This window comes from the organism of the source record quoted next, unplaced genomic scaffold, assembly GCF_019419815.1.
Source record: "Pyrus x bretschneideri cultivar Hongxiangsu unplaced genomic scaffold, Pyrus_bretschneideri_v1 Contig8, whole genome shotgun sequence".
Lineage (NCBI taxonomy): Eukaryota > Viridiplantae > Streptophyta > Magnoliopsida > Rosales > Rosaceae > Pyrus > Pyrus x bretschneideri.
In genome coordinates, this window is record NW_025999820.1 from 3,676,595 (window position 1) to 3,692,257 (window position 15,663).

Below are 15,663 nucleotides of genomic sequence, written 5' to 3' on the forward strand. Positions count from 1 at the left end.
ACAGCAATTCCAAAATAAGTGTGTCATGGCAATCGTGCGGTTGTTTCAGGCCAGCCGCCACCGCCTTGGGAGCTCGTCCCCCGTGTGTTAGTGCCTTGCGTTTAATGGTTGTAAATTGTCATTCATGCTATGTGCATATATATTGTCTGCATCTAAACATCTCTCAATATTTTATTTTTTGTATGACAATTTTAACCCTATTATATTTGTGTATTACCATTTAACCGTATTATATTGGGACAGTCCTATAGTTTTTTTTTTTTTTTAAATGAGGGTATTTTGTGGCATTTGGAATGTTTCACCTTTTTATCCTTCTCACTCTATATATATATATATATATATATATATATTATATTTTTTCAATGATAGAAATTTCATTAAATATGAACGGAAACGTTTACATCTGCCGTCAGAATATTGAATAACCACTCCGACTCAAACTCAAACCAACTATAAGAGCCACCCTCCTTAAACACAAACCACGCCACTAACTGGGCATCCTTATTACAATCACAAGAAACATAACGAAGCTCAATAGACCTCAATTGTAAACAGTTAATCATAAAAAGGAAAATGTAATTCCCTTAAACTCCACACACTTAGTCATAAAAAGGAAAATGTAATAGCCCTAAACCGGTCGAAGGTAGTTGTGCATAGGTTTGCCAACTCCAAGGAAAGGGACATGAGGAACTTCTCTCTCCAACTTAAGAAAGCTTTCAATCACATCGATTCCGTCCAAAACAACATACATTTCTTGCAAATTGGGAACCACATCCAAAGTGAGCTTTACATTTCCATCGCCGTGACAACGAAAAAAGGTGAGACTGGGGGCATTGGTTACCTCAATCCTCTTCAAGCCGTCACACATGGTCACCGTTAGGGTCTTCAAACGGTGAAGTGAGTCAAAGCGCAGTAGACTTCCCAATCCCTTACAGTAGTCCAGTTTCAGAAACTCAAGGTTTGGCCCAGATAAAAAGTCAAGCGGCTCTACACCTCCGATGAACTTACAATCCGACAGCACAAGATTTGTTAGGGCGTTAAACCGTCTGGTAAAAATATCTGACCGGAGGGTGCACGTCCGCAAGGACAGATGCCTGATAAATTTTGGTTCTTCACCACTCAAAAGCATATGAGTAGGGAAATCATAGTAGTCTATGGCTTCCCAAACATCATTAGTACGTTTAGAGAGCACCTCATCACAAGTAAAAGCTAGGTCAAGATCTTCAACATCCTTTGAAACAGCAAAGTCCACCCAGCCGTTGATTTTAAGCGCATGCCTACTTCCAAATTGACAGTGAACCTTGAACGATTCAATCTTCGTCCCCAAATAACATGATATGAATTTATCTATTTTTTCTTGGAACTGCTTCACATTTGCCCTTAAAACTGTTCCTAAAGGAGCTTCGTTGGCCGGGTTTGGAATTAAGTCATGCCAATTAAACTCGAGGCTTGACTTGTAAGCATAGGTTCTTCTCCATTTGTGGGATAATGTGCTAGTGCGTATGGCATCCTTTATACTCAGTAATGAGGTAATGGAATGACGAATATGATCCGGCAATGCACTGATGCGATCGGTGTTGGTGCACTTTCTTGGAGAAGAGTTTCCTTTGGATTCACTGGCGCCAGCTGATAATATCTCACACATTGTTTTCATGGCTGCATCTGGTTAGGAGAAGGGTATGGAATGAACAAGAACTTAGATTTTCTTAGGGCATAGAGTACAAAACTGTAAGAGTTAGAGAATTCAATTCAAAAGTAAAAACACTAAGAATCGGCTCAAGAAATTATATAATACGCAGTAAGAATTTAAACTCGCAAGGATTCTTAACAAGACGACACAAAGCCCTAGTGAAATTGTTCCATAGAGCTTCTACACTTGATTTGAACACAATTGAGTGGTAAAAATAAAGCCTTATTGAAATCAGATTAATGCAACTTTTTTGGGCTAAAAAGAGTAATGCTATCTCATGCAAGTAGGTCTAGAATGTGATGATATACAAACATAAAAGATATATACATCAAAATCTAAAGTTAAGGAAAAATGTTATACCAAAAGGCCCGAGAAGTGCCCCTATTGTATAAGCCTCCCTCGCTCCCTCTTTCTCTCTTAACTCGTGTGTCTGAACCAAGTGAAGGGAAGAGTGAAAGGTTACTGATGAGGATGAGTTTATCTATGCCCTTAGTAGATTTGTTCTTCCCGGCCGTTACCCTCGGCCCTTCGCAATCCAAAGTGAGACTAAAATCTAGAAGCCTTTCTTTTGATGTTTTCTACCCAATTTAAAACCCTAATCTATCTTTATCTAGCCCCACCAATCCTCCATTAAACTAATCCCTCTAGTTAACACAGAAGCATCGAACATATAGAAAGGATCAGCACATACAGATCATCGGAATTGGATATGATGACATATAAACATAAGTTGAAATATATAAATAAAATAAAAAAAAAATAAAAAAAACTAGAGTTAAGGAAAGATGCTATACCAAATGGCTCCAGTGGTCCGCTATTGTATAACTTGTTTCTCCCTCCCTCTCTCTCTCTCTCTCTCTCTCTCTCTCTCTCGTATGTCTGAACAAGTGAAGGGAAGAGGGGTTTTTATACACAGAGTGAAAGCTTGCAGATGAGGATGATTTGAGACATTTAAGGGAATTTGGACTCATTTGGTAAATAGCAAAGTGCATGAACGGTGGTTTCTGGCCAGACGAGACACGACGAGTTGGCAATCTTTGGTTGTACGGTTACAGCCAGAATTAGAGCCTCACTCTGAGACACACTGTCACACTACGCGCCTCTCAGTGACTACTGCCTTTTGTTGGATAAATTTTATTACCATTTCGTGATAAAAAGAAATTAGAAGCCGGATAGTATTCCACTTTAATTCTGTGGCTTACTAGAGTGCATATGGAACAATAAGGGTCGCGTACATTAACCTAGCTAGGTTATTTTCATGAAAGCTTCAAGACCTAACCACTTGAATGTAATGGTCTAACTAGAGATGAATTACATCGTTAATCAATAATAATTGTTACTCCGCTATTTTAGTTGATCGTTATTAGTTATTTCGTTATTTTAGTTGATCGTTATTAGTATCCAACAAAAAATGTCAAGAGAAAAAGTTGTTCATTATTTCAGTTAATTGACTATTGGATAGTATTTTCGCAATAAATTGTAAATCTTTCTTGGGTTTAGTGAAAACTTCAACATGACAAAAAGTCATTTATTTGAATTTCTGGTTACTCGGTTATTTTAGTTGATCGTTATGACTCGGTTGAGATAATTCTCAATCACTATCCCCATATATAAATTTCTTTTCTCTCTTTATTATCACCTTCTAATTCTCAATCACCTTCTGATACACACATTTTTTTTTCTGTATTCAGTAGCAAACTAATGATTGGGCGAGAGAGATAAATGGGATTTCTTTCATTTTTATTTATTTACAAAAAATAGCTATGGCATAATAATTTCTATAAAAATTGTATTTGAATATTAACGTACCATATGCAACATACCTAGATCGTCTCTACATGCATGTAAATAAATCTGTTTGTAATTTTGTCGGCATGCCTGATCGAATTCATCCTTCCAATACAAACTGTTACAGAATTTTCAACAAACATAATAGTCCTTATGGTAAATGTAAAAACACAAAGGATTTTAAATTTTGAGTAGGAAAAATGGAAAATATACCTAACCGGGCCAACTTGGGTACATGAATTTGTAGAGTAGATACAACTTATACACCGTTACATACAAGGAAAAATGATTGGTAGAAGATGACTATTTGGTAAAGAATAAAATGATTGGTAAAAGATGACCAATTGGTAAAGAATTGTCTAGAATTTTCATATCAATGTTCATTATTAAAAAGAGTTTTACTAAGTAAAGATTTTGCAAAGATGACCATTTTGTAGGTATCCCTTAATATTACAATTGAAGTTTGAAAAAAAAAATTCATGACATTATGTTTGGATGAGGAATTTCTTTTAAGGTAATAAGTATTTCATTAATTAAATAAAACGAAGAACATTATATATCAGGAATACAATGATATGATTATAAACGCAACAAAAAGATAATACAAAATCTATCCCACATACATCTCACTAGATAGAAAGATAACACTCATGAGGACAAAACCTTTCATCACTTTCTGATGAACTTGCACAAGACGATGCTTTTTCGACAAAGAAATCCTGCTATGAGACTTCACGAACATGTCCTCATAGTTCTTTGTGAGGCAAACAAAGAAAACCATGCCAGCAAAAAGAAAAGAAAAAAACAACACAACACAAGACAAACTCTTCAGACAGTCGCACCAATGGAAGGTTCCATTATCAAGTCTTTATTTACGGATGTCGAGTTCCAAGCTATCATATATATATATATATATATATGTCCTAAAGTTGGAGATGCCTCGACGATAAGTTTATCTAGCATTATGATAACGGGGGACGTTTCACGATTAAAAGTGTATCACGTTGCTTGCAGCGTTCTAATGGATAATTCGAGTCGAGCCTATTTCTCCGCCGGGCTCAACGCTTATGCTGGGATTTGGAAAAGGATTTGGTCTGCTCGGGTTCCCCCAAAGGTAAAAGTTGGGGTCTGGAGGATTTGCAGTGATATTGTCCCCATCCATGGATCTTTTGCCTCAAGACATGTTGGCATTGACCAGCAGTGTGTTGTGTAATGGCAATGATGAGTCCACATTGCATTTGGTGATGGATTGTTGTTTTTCTTCATGTGCTTGGTTGTCTACAATTATTAGGAAACCTCTAACTGACCCTAACCTAAATTCTATGCAGGATTGGGCTCTATTTTTAGTTTACCATCTTAACCACACCCAATTTGATTTATGACTCATAGTCTGGTGGGCTATTAGGAAGGCTCGCAATCAGAAACTTAAGAAAGGAAAATTAAAAACACCGGATATGATCGTTGCCCACACCATTTGCTGGTGGCAGAGTTCACAGTCGGCCTACACCGTGGCCCCTCGTGCCCATCAAAGTCGCAAGTGGTCCAGACCACCGCTTGGTTTCCTTGAGATTAACGTTGATGGTGCATGTAGAGAGTCACAAAAACCTAAGGGTGTTGGAGTTGTTATCTGGAACAAAGAAGTAAGGTCGGCCCTGAGAATTTAGGACCCCTAGGCGACTCTTTTAATTGGAGCCCTAGAGTTATTTGATATCCAACTCTTTGTACATTGATATGTACAACAACAACAACAACAAAAATTGCACTAAAGCGGAACTTTAAAGAGGGTTTTTTTTTTAAATATATATATATAATTTAAAGGATTTTTTTTTTTTTGGAAACCAGAGCATTTGAGTTAAATAACCATTTATTTCAAGCATTAAAGCGGAACTTTTCGAATCCATATAGACGGTTTAGATCTCTTCTACTACCACCAACAGTCGTCTGTTGACAAAAAAAAAAAGGCGGTCACTATCTCTTCGCCTTTGAAATTCGTATGACTTCGCGCTTCCACCTCTCTCTCTCTCTCTCTCTCCATTTTTTAGAGCACTTCCAGTGTAGGAAGACTTTCTTAGGGAATAGGCAACTCAATCCTTTAAGTGCAACTCCACCGTTGTTAATTGTCTTGGGTATAGGCAACTCAATCCACTCCTTCTATCCCAAAAACACTCCAGTCCACTCAGGCAATTGGGCTCAAGGCAAGCCCGATGGAAAAGTAAGGCAATAATTGTCTAGCTCAGTGCCTGGCCTATGTGATGCAAGGGTGACGTCAGTCATAATTTAAATTATTAAAAAATTATTAAAAACGATAGAAATAGTCCCCGAGATTGTCCACCTTTCGTGATTTTGGTCCTTCAGTTAAAAAAGATTTTGGGCAATTTTCAAAGCTTTGTAATTCAATCATTTCTTAACCAATTCGACCCATAATATATCAAAATGAAGATAGGAAAGTGTAGAATAAGATTATACCTATTTGAAAGCCCAATGGTTGCCGGAGATGACCAGTCTACAGGAAAACTGGAAAACTCGCCGGAAACTGGGAAAACTTTAAACGTTCAGAGCCTTTCCAATACTCAACCAAATCGAGTGATTCAAAAAAAAAATAATACTTCTTTATGGGACGAAGAGAATGATACATTTTTCGAATGCTAACTCGCCATGGTTTGGTCAGACAACAGCTCAAAAATGGCTAACCATTTTCGAATTAGCCACTTTTAAGCAGTTTTCCTGCCAAATCATGGTGAGTTAGCAGTAAAAAAAAAAAAAAAAGATACCATTCTCTTCCTCTCGTCGAGAAGTATGATTTTCATTTTTGAATCACTCGATTTCGTTGAGTATTGAAGAAGTTATGAACGTTTAAAGTTTACCCAATTTCTGGCGAGTTTTCCAGTTTTCCCACGGACCAGTCACTTTTCAGGCTATTTTCTGACCATCACCGGCAATCATTGGGCTTCCAAAGAGGCATAATCTTATTCTACACTTTCTTATCTCTATTTTGATATATTATGGGTCGAATTTGGTTAAAAATCAATTGAGTTACGAAGTTTTGAAAATTGTCCAAAGAGTTTTTAACGGAATAACTAAAATCATGGATGGTGGACAATCTCATGGACCATTTCTATCGATTTTCAATCTTAGGGAACATTTCGTATAATAACCCTATAAAAAAAATTATAATTTTTTCTACAAACACATAACCATATTCTTCCACTTTACACTACATTTCAATATTTTAAAATACTTTCAACCAATCTTTTATTATTCTCCGATATTAAAAATAAAGTTATCTTTATTATTTTATTAAAATAAAAAATATTTGTTGTAATTCTAGTCACTTAATGTGGATGCCCACTCATCCCACTAAACTTTGTCTATCACTAGCTTTATCTATAAAACAAAGAAGCAAATGAAGAAAGAAAGAGATATAGGCATACGGAGGAAAGGAAGTAAGGAAGAAAGATAGTAAGAAAAGAAGAGAGAGGAGAGGAAGAAGAGAAAGAAGAGAGATACAAAAGAAAATACTAGTGAACTGGGCTAGGGAGAATAGAGAAAACAGTGATAGTTATCTTTGTACTCTTATTATTTCACATAATGAGAGAAAGTATTGTTGCTGCCCCAAGGATGTAGGCATACTTGCCTAACCTCGTAAATATTGTGTCTCATTTACTTTATATTCCACAGCACACATACCACCGATTTTACAACACGTTGTCAGCATGAGAAGCTCTTGTGTCAGTGGAAAGCACAACTTTATAGATTCAGTGAAACACTACATACCTTTCACCTCTGTCAGCTAAAATTTCACAGATAAGAAAATTCTTATATTTTATTCTCATATCTTTGTACTACTAATTTTCTTAAATCAAGTAGGAATATGCTATCCACACACCTCTTTTTACTTCTCACACATCCTTTGTCAATTTCTGTCCGTTGATCTTCTTTAATTCATTCGATCCGACGGTCGAAAATTAAAAGGAAATGTGTGAATATCACACCCCATCAAGTATATATCTTGTTTCATGACTGTATATCATTATTTATAGAAGCAAAAAAGGGTACATGCTTCAAATTCACAAAAAATCCGACAGTCATATTACAAACTCTAAAACTCCAATTTCTTGTGCTCAAACATAAACACTTCTTTTACAAAAGTTATTTATTATCCCCTCTCCCATAACATATCAAAATTCCAGAAAGATCCAACAGTGGTATCATTCCAAATCTTTGAAATACTACCACAAACTTAAATCCCACAGAAAACTGGACAGCCATCTTATGAGTGCCAAAACTCCATTTTTAGTATCTTAGATCGAAACTATTTCTTCACGAAAGTTGTTCGGTATGCTCTTATCCATATCATACTAAAACTTGAGTTAGATTTAAAAGTTGGATCTTCTCATAAGTTGCAGACATTACATTTGACTCCAAAACTTACAGGAACCATTTAGACTGTTTCGAAATTTATTGGAGGAAGGACACCAACTAGACTTATTGTTACTATTACCTCCTGAGAAACTAATAGGACTTGGAGATGTGAAATGAAAATAAAATAAAAACGATGAAACAAAAGAAAGTGGTAGACAAAGAAAAGAAAAAAAAACAAAAGATTGAGACTTAATCATTGCCTTTTCTGATTTGGCATATTTATGTGAATGAAACTGATTTAAAGCCATATCACAAGTTCTATTTTAAAGCTTGTGACAAGGGTTTTAATTCAACATCATTCACATAAATGTCAAAGCTTAAAGCAAAGGGTAATAATTTCACCCACTGTAAATAAATTGCTTTAAATAAATAGAATTTGTGATAGGACTTTAAACTAGCATTATTCACATAAATATGCCAAAACATAAAAGGCAATGATTAAGTCTTCATCTTTTGTTCTTTTGTTTTTCTTTGTCTGCCATTTTCTTTTGTTTCATCCTTTTTTATTTTATTTTCATTTCACATCTCCAAGTCCTATTAGTTACTCAGGAGGTAATACTAACAATAAGTTTGGTTGGTGTCCTTCCTCCAATAAGTTTTGAAAAAGCCGAAATGGTTCCCATAAGTTTTAGAGTCAAATGTAATGCATGCAACTTATGAGAAGATCAGACCGTTAAATCTACCTCAAATTTAGTATGATATGGATAAGAGTATACCGACCAACTTTCGTGAAGAAATAATTTCTATCTGAGCTACTAAAAAGGAGTTTTGGCACTCATAAGATGGTTTTCCGGTTTTGTTTGAGAACAAGAAGTTGGAGTTTTACAGTTCGTAACATGATTGTCAGATTTTCTGCGAATTTGAAGTTTGTACCCTTTTTGCTTTTGCAAATAATGATATACAGTCATGAAACAAGATATATACTTGATTTAAGAAAATTAGTAGTACAGAGATATGAGAATAAAATATAAGGATTTTCTTATCTATGAAATTATAGCCGACAGAGGTGAGAGGTAGGTAGTGCTTCACCAGATTTATGGCGTTGTGCTTTCCACTAACATAAGAGTTTCTCGAGCTGATAACGTGTTGTAAAATCGGTTGTATGTGTACTATGGAATATAAAGTAAATGAGACACAATATTTACGAGGTTTGGCAAGTGTACCTACGTTCTCGGGGTAGCAGCAATATTCTCTCTCATTATGTGAAATAATAGGAGTATAAAAATAACTCTTACTATTTTCTTTCTTCTCTCTAGCCCAGCTCACTAGTATTTTCTTCTGTATCTATCTTCTTTCTCTTCTTCCTCCTCTCTCTCTTCTTTTCTTTCTCTCTTTCTTCCTTACTTCATTTCCTCCGTATGTCTATATCTCTTTTTGTCTTCATTTGCTTCTTTGTTTTATAGGTAAAGCTAGTGATAGACAAAGCATAGTGGGTTAAGTAGCTAGGAACCTTCTCACTCCCTGAGATTAAAGAATACTTTCAAAAACGTTTAATGAGTTGACTATTCTAGACTCTTTAGCCATCAATGTTCAGTGTACGGGTTCTGTATCCAACATGGGTCAACATGGTCAACATCCACTTGCTTGAACTTGCCAAGTCGAATCAATTAATGGTTGAGGTGGCAAGTCTTGAAAAGAAGCAAATGAAGAAAGAAGAGATATAGACATACGAAGGAAAGGAAGTAAGAAAGAAAATAAGAGAAAGGAGAGGAAGATGAGAAAGAAAAGAGATACATAAGAAAATACCAGTGAGTTGAGCTAGAGAGGAGAAAAAACAGTAAGTTATCTTTGTACTCCTATTATTTCACATAATAAGAGAAAGTACTATTGCTGCCCTGAAGACGTAAGCATACTTGCTGAACCTTATAAATATTATGTCTCATTTACTTTATATTCCACACCACATATACCACCGATTTTACAATAATATTAATATTTTAATATGAATTGCCTGAGTTGTTCAGTTTAGGAGTGCAAATGCACTTGGACAGTTACTGTTCACAGCAAGTTGTTACTGTTCACAGCAAGTTGTTACTGTTCAACGCTTTCATGGTACATATATAACTTTCTTAGTTTCTAACTTGCTACTAAAAGAGAAAGGGTGCAGGATTACATGACCGGAGTTTATATGTTTATTTTTTAGCTTTGCTTGAATGGACATGAAATATATTGTTTTTCTTTGCAGGCATGGAGCAATTGCAGAGTGCCGTCTTGTTTTCACCAAGTGAACATGAAACAGAACAAAACCAGATTACCCCTGGGACTCTTCTCATTCCTTAATGGAACTGTCAAGTACCCGAAGAGCTAGTCAACGACAAACAGCCCTTCATTTTGTTGAAACACCAGAGGCAATGCAATCCGAGTGTGCTCATGTTCTCAAATTAGTCCTCCATAGAAACCTTCCCAGTTTCATACAAATGATACATCCAAATTGGTTCAAGCAATTCCTTAGCATTTCGCAGATTTTCCCTTCTGTCTTCCTCAATTTCCTCTTCTATTTCTCTCTCAATCTGAGGGTAAAGCTCTTGAAGAGAAGCCAACATCATATTGCCCCACTCTCTCTCGTCTTCCCTGAATACCTTCAGGCATGCAAAGCGTATGAGTCCCAAAACCAACCCGAAATTCTTCTTTTGCATCCCAATGACCGCGCTAATCAAGAAAATTACCCCAAACACGTTCCTTACGCTGATATTTCCTTTCAACAATGTAACAATCATGTTAAGAAGATTCTTAAAAGCAGGAAACTCATCTGGTTTGGAATCTCCATCTTCTGGCCTAGCTTCACTTAATTCAGAGAGCTCAGTTTTAGCTAAAATCAGAAGCCATGATGGAAAGCGAAGTCTGATGCGGTCAGCTGTAGTTATTTCCATCACTTCTCCCTTAATCTGTTCTACAATGTGCCCAGATCCTAATGCTAGAATCAAGTCAGGAAGCCAAGACTTTACTCCTGTCACCAAATGAGCAACGTAGTTAGAACCCAAGTACAACTCAATCGAGATGATTAAATCAAGCAGATCGTTGGCAAGATCAGAAGCTTCAGTGAGTGCTGGTGAAGCTTCAGTAACATCTTTAAGAGCTAGATTCAGTAACTTGGCTGCATATGTGAAGGAGCTCTTCAAACAGAGAACCATATCCTTCAAATCCTCCTCCTCAAATTGAAAAGGCTCCTGAGATTGTTGCTCCAACTTAGATACGACATATCTTATGTAACCTGATGTGAACTTTAAGCACCTTTCCTGAATTTGAGGAACAGAACCCATTGTAGCGGCATCAACCACAAACCTTAAGACTGCAGTAAGCATCTTCACCTTGTTTGATAACTTCTTTGGTTCTGTATAGCATCCTGCATGCATATATCATAAATGTTAATATTCTGTCAGAATGTAGGCCCTGTTACCCGGTTTGACCCTGATGAAAGGGGCAGAAGTACATATAATTAACAGTACATGTGTGATGCGTTGAATTATAGTTATAATGGGTACGGCTGAAGATTATAATTTACATCTTTTTCATCCCCATTATTATTGTTTTCTGACAATCCCAAAGGGTAAAGGGAAACAAAATCTTTTTTAATGAACTAGTTATGTTTCCTACTCAATCGTTACTGTTAGTTATCTCTTCAATTTATGTGATATGTGCCTTTGTGTGCGGTCCATAAACCATAAGTACTTACCACTATCGCTTGGACTTGAGGCATCAGTATGCGATTCTCTGTGTCTTTTCTCACGACGGTTGGAAGACTTCTTGCTAGAATGCTTAGGTCGTGGAGAAATTTTTCCAGACCCTCCAGCATCATCTGCCCGAAATAGCTTCTCTGCACAGTTACCCAGGTGATCCAATGCATGTTCCAGCTCAGTCTGCTGAAAAAGAAAAGAAAAGCAAGACTTTAAACAGTGATATTGTGGCAGATGAATTACATCAGTGTCAAGTCCTCGCAAAGTTCAACAATTTTGAGGACACATGTTGTGTGAAGAGTACAGGTTACAGAAGAATCTGTCCAAATCAAAACAAGGCTTCTGGTTAACAATGAACATAATATATCACAGAGTTGGTTAACGGTCAATGAAAACACAAATAATTACTGGTTAATAAATGAACTCTTTTCATGAAACATAACTAAAAGGAAAGGAAGATCAAAATTCCATGCGTCAAATAGTATCTTGCATGCAATGTAACTGGTACAGAACCAATGTGAACTCCACGTAATTTCCTGAATGTTGAACCAGATTTTATGAGTCATGTCAGCATGTGCATTCTGCCAATTTCTTTTTGTTCCAAAGCTTCGAGTTTTTTAAGGTAAAAACAACTTGAATTACACAGAAAACAAAAGGACATGAAAATAATTATTTTCCATTACGTAATTTCATTTAGTGATTTAGAAATTGATCTACTAAAAAGTTAAATCATGGTTATGGAGCTAAACAATATCTACTAAAAAAGTCAAAGCATGGTTATGGAGCTAAAGAATATGTAAGATAAAAACCTATTAAGACAATAAAGCAGCTTAAAAACTTCAAATAAGAATGAATGCGAAAAAAAGTTACATGACTTGCCTCAGAACTAGATCTTGTGGAATCAGTCCTATCTTTACTTTTTGTACCGCAATCTTTTGTAGTCGAACTGGCATTTTGAAGAGACATATGCAGAGCAAGAGCTGTATATGCCAAGACAGGAGATGTGTCCATATATTCACAATGCATGCACTGCACAATGCTGACCTCCGAAATGACATTTAAGGATTGAAATAACGACTCTAGAACTTGAGACCCCAATATAGATTTCCGAGTGTTGTCAGATGCAAGTAAATCTCTAATTTGCCAGGCCATTCCTACTGCCACTGAATAATCGTTCTCAAAATTGGTTGGTTTTTTCCCACCAACATTTCTCCATCGAGCTGAAATTTTGCTATAGGACTTTGATTTCTTTCTTTTTGCAGAGAAAACACTCAGATTTGGTAATTCATTGCCAAATTTAACATGGCAACGATAGGCAGCTTTCTGCAGGAATGCTGTTAGAGCTTCAAGAATACCATCAACCCCATCACAAGACAGCAACAATTTGTGAGCAGACCTCACTTCAGCTTGCCTCTCGGCATCTTTGGATAAACCACTACAATTAGTGACCAGGTTCATGCATTCGTCAAGAAGTCCAGCTAGATCATCTGGAGAGACAGTTGAGACAATGTTGAATACAGAAGACTGAGCAGACCGAGTAGAAGCAGCAGCAAACAAGCACTTCAACTTTTCACCATCGAAGAACTCTTTAAGAGCATTCTTGAAAACTGACTCGCTTGCTAGGGTATTGCAAAGGTTGGCAGCAGCAAGAAGTAGACCTTCAATTTGATCTTCATCTAGATTACTAGGCAGCAAGACCAAAGTAATCAATACTCGAACAAGTTCCATCAGAGACTTGAGAGATGCCCCTTGGGACACAGCAAATTCACAAAACCTGGCTCCAGCCATTGGAGACCTTTTAATGAGCGTAGCACAACGATTACATGCTGCTTCAACAGACACTTTTGAAGGAAAGTATGATGGCAAAAGCAGTTTTGTAATTTTCTGAGCAACTTGAGGTTGATCATTTGCTAGGTCCGACAATAATACATCTAATTTCACCACCTAGTGAAAGATGAAATGAAGCACACAAACCAACTACCATCAAAAAAGGCATCAGAAATAACAAGAGCTTATCATAATTATAAGAGCAACATTTACCTTATGGAACTGGAAATTTGGAATATCCCTTATAACAAGGAGGAGATCTGCCATTGCAGCTCTTACTGATAGGACATTGTCCAGCATCAAATGACCCAGTCTGGGCAGAAGAACGTTGAGAATTTGATGGCATTGTGGATTTCCAAACAAATAGATAATGCCATTCAGTGTGGAAAGTCTAACCTCATGACATACATCGTGTGACATATCATCAAAAATTTTGGTAATTAGCTTTGTGATTGTACTCAAAGGGATGATTTCCCAAAATAGATGAAGCACTCGACAAGACCCTTCCACCGCAACCACTCTCACGTCTGGACAATCATCGGTGAGTAATCTCTCCAATAAAAAGAACTGCTTATCAAGCAAGGAATCTTTCACTTCTTTTGTGGAATCAGGATCTTCAAGAGGAAACAAGTCCAGCAGCAAATGCAGCGCATTTTGACGAACATTAGAATTCGCAACCTGTGATCACAAACCAGTCATTCAGATACAACATAAACACAGCATTTGACAATTGTATTAACAAACTTATTAACAAAAATTTACCTGCAGCGAGCGAAATATCACAGGTTCAGACAGCTGGAAAAGAAGCTTCTCAACACCAGCAGTGGTCCTCTGGTTTATAAACCCTCCCAAAACCCTTCTAATCGAAGCAGCAAGAGCTCCAGAACTGGCATGTATTGCACCCTCAATCAAACCCTGCAAAAACCAATTCTCGATCTCACTTCTCGAGTCGCCATCCGCCACTTTCCAAGCCCGAAACAGGACGTCCCCGTAGGCCTCCAGCATTGACTTTCGACCAAACGGAACCTGAGATCGAATCATTGCCAAAACTTCCTTCAACAGCTGCAAACTCAACCCAAATAGAAATGCAAGGAACTTCTTCCCCTCCTCTGCTTTCAGATACAGTGGCGAAATCACACACCGAATTAACAAGAGCTTCAAGTCCTCAATGCTCTCGTCTTCGAAATCAAAGCAAGTAAAGGCCTCCCGGAGCGCGTAGACTCTGTGAACATCTGCCTTCTTTTGCAGAGTCAAAGATCTCGAGAGCAAGAAAGGGAGCGACTGAGAAATCAGTGATTCTCGACTCGGCAACTCCTCCTTCCACCATTGCTCGCACAAACCCGCGATCTCCGAAACCAGCACCGAGTCCGACTCCAAAATAATCAGACTGTCGTGCAGCGCCTGAACTCCGGTCAACAAATCCAACGGCGAGAATGCGTTCTGGGGATGCGAAATGCACAATTGTGCGATAAATGCTAAAACTTGAATTTCCGAAAGAAGGTGTTTCCTCTCTCGCTCCGGGTTAGCGTCTGGGTCGTCTGAATCAGGTTCTGGTCGAGTCTTGGAGCGCCTAGAAGACCTCCGGGGCCGCTTGGTGGGAGGAGAGCGCGGGGAGTTAGGTTTAGGGTTAGGGTTTTGGTTGGGCTCCAGAAGGTTCCTGAAGGATTGTATAGCTTGGGAAATGGAGTGGGACAGAGCGAGAGGGAGAGAGGAGGAGAGCTCGGAGGAAGGCTTGATGCCGTGGATTAGGGTTTTGAGAGAGGGCTTTGAGGATTTTAGGGTTTGCTTTGTGGCGGAGCTCAGGAATTCGTCGGCGGAGGACTGAAGGGATGAGCGGAGCCGCTTATCCATGGCGATTAGTTTTCCCCGTGATGAAATTCGAAGTGGATTCTCGTCGTTGCAGAAGTTATAAATGCCTATGCGTTTCGATTTCTGGAGGAACCGAGGGAGAACGGTTACCGTCTGTGATAGTAAACAATTTGACAGACAAATCAGACAGAATGTATTGTATGATCAAAGAGCAATGACTAGTCTGTTATTTATGCTAAGCAACGGTGTGTTCCACTTTAAATGCTTTCAATTTTCAAATAAGTTTTTGGCGCCGATTGGGAAGAAGACGAACCGGGCTCAACATTTTCGAATGCAGATAACCGGGCTCACCATTTAAAGAAAGTGTCTTTGTTTGATCGGAAATTCTTTCCCGCACATTTGTTTTCCTAACCGTTTAGATTTTATTTTCTAAGTGAACGGTTGAGATTTAAT

The 15,663-nt window shown here is 37.6% G+C and overlaps 2 protein-coding genes across 3 annotated transcripts; both read right to left on the minus strand.

The window, feature by feature from the left end:
- Positions 1 to 628: 628 nt before the first annotated feature.
- Positions 629 to 1,645, minus strand: LOC125473145 (putative F-box/LRR-repeat protein At5g02930). The gene has a single exon (XM_048575554.1). It carries the CDS (start codon positions 1,643 to 1,645, stop codon positions 629 to 631), a length of 1,017 nt encoding a protein of 338 aa, XP_048431511.1.
- Positions 1,646 to 9,757: 8,112 nt separating this feature from the next.
- LOC125473184 lies at positions 9,758 to 15,402 on the minus strand. 2 transcript variants are annotated; one of them, XM_048575649.1, is made up of 5 exons: positions 14,164 to 15,402; positions 13,615 to 14,079; positions 12,454 to 13,518; positions 11,574 to 11,757; positions 9,758 to 11,243 (listed from the first exon to the last, which is right to left on the minus strand). In XM_048575649.1, the coding sequence occupies exons 1-5, from the start codon at positions 15,250 to 15,252 to the stop codon at positions 10,282 to 10,284; spliced, it is 3,765 nt and encodes a 1,254-aa protein (XP_048431606.1). In that variant the 5' UTR covers positions 15,253 to 15,402; the 3' UTR covers positions 9,758 to 10,281. The 2 variants fall into 2 exon arrangements, with proteins under 2 accessions (XP_048431606.1, XP_048431605.1); XM_048575648.1 differs by having other exon boundaries at positions 11,574 to 11,760.
- Between the last annotated feature and the right edge of the window lie 261 nt (positions 15,403 to 15,663).

Bases quoted from the DNA above. Each gene is read 5' to 3' on its own strand.
- LOC125473145 (XM_048575554.1), bottom strand. From the start codon at position 1,645: ATGTGTGAGATATTATCAGCTGGCGCCAGTGAATCCAAAGGAAACTCT.
- LOC125473184 (XM_048575648.1), bottom strand. From the start codon at position 15,252: ATGGATAAGCGGCTCCGCTCATCCCTTCAGTCCTCCGCCGACGAATTC. The intron at 14,080-14,163 runs GTAAATTTTTGT...TTGTGATCACAG, and splicing joins TGATATTTCGCTCGCTGCAG to GTTGCGAATTCTAATGTTCG. The intron at 13,519-13,614 runs GTAAATGTTGCT...ATCTTTCACTAG, and splicing joins CAAATTTCCAGTTCCATAAG to GTGGTGAAATTAGATGTATT.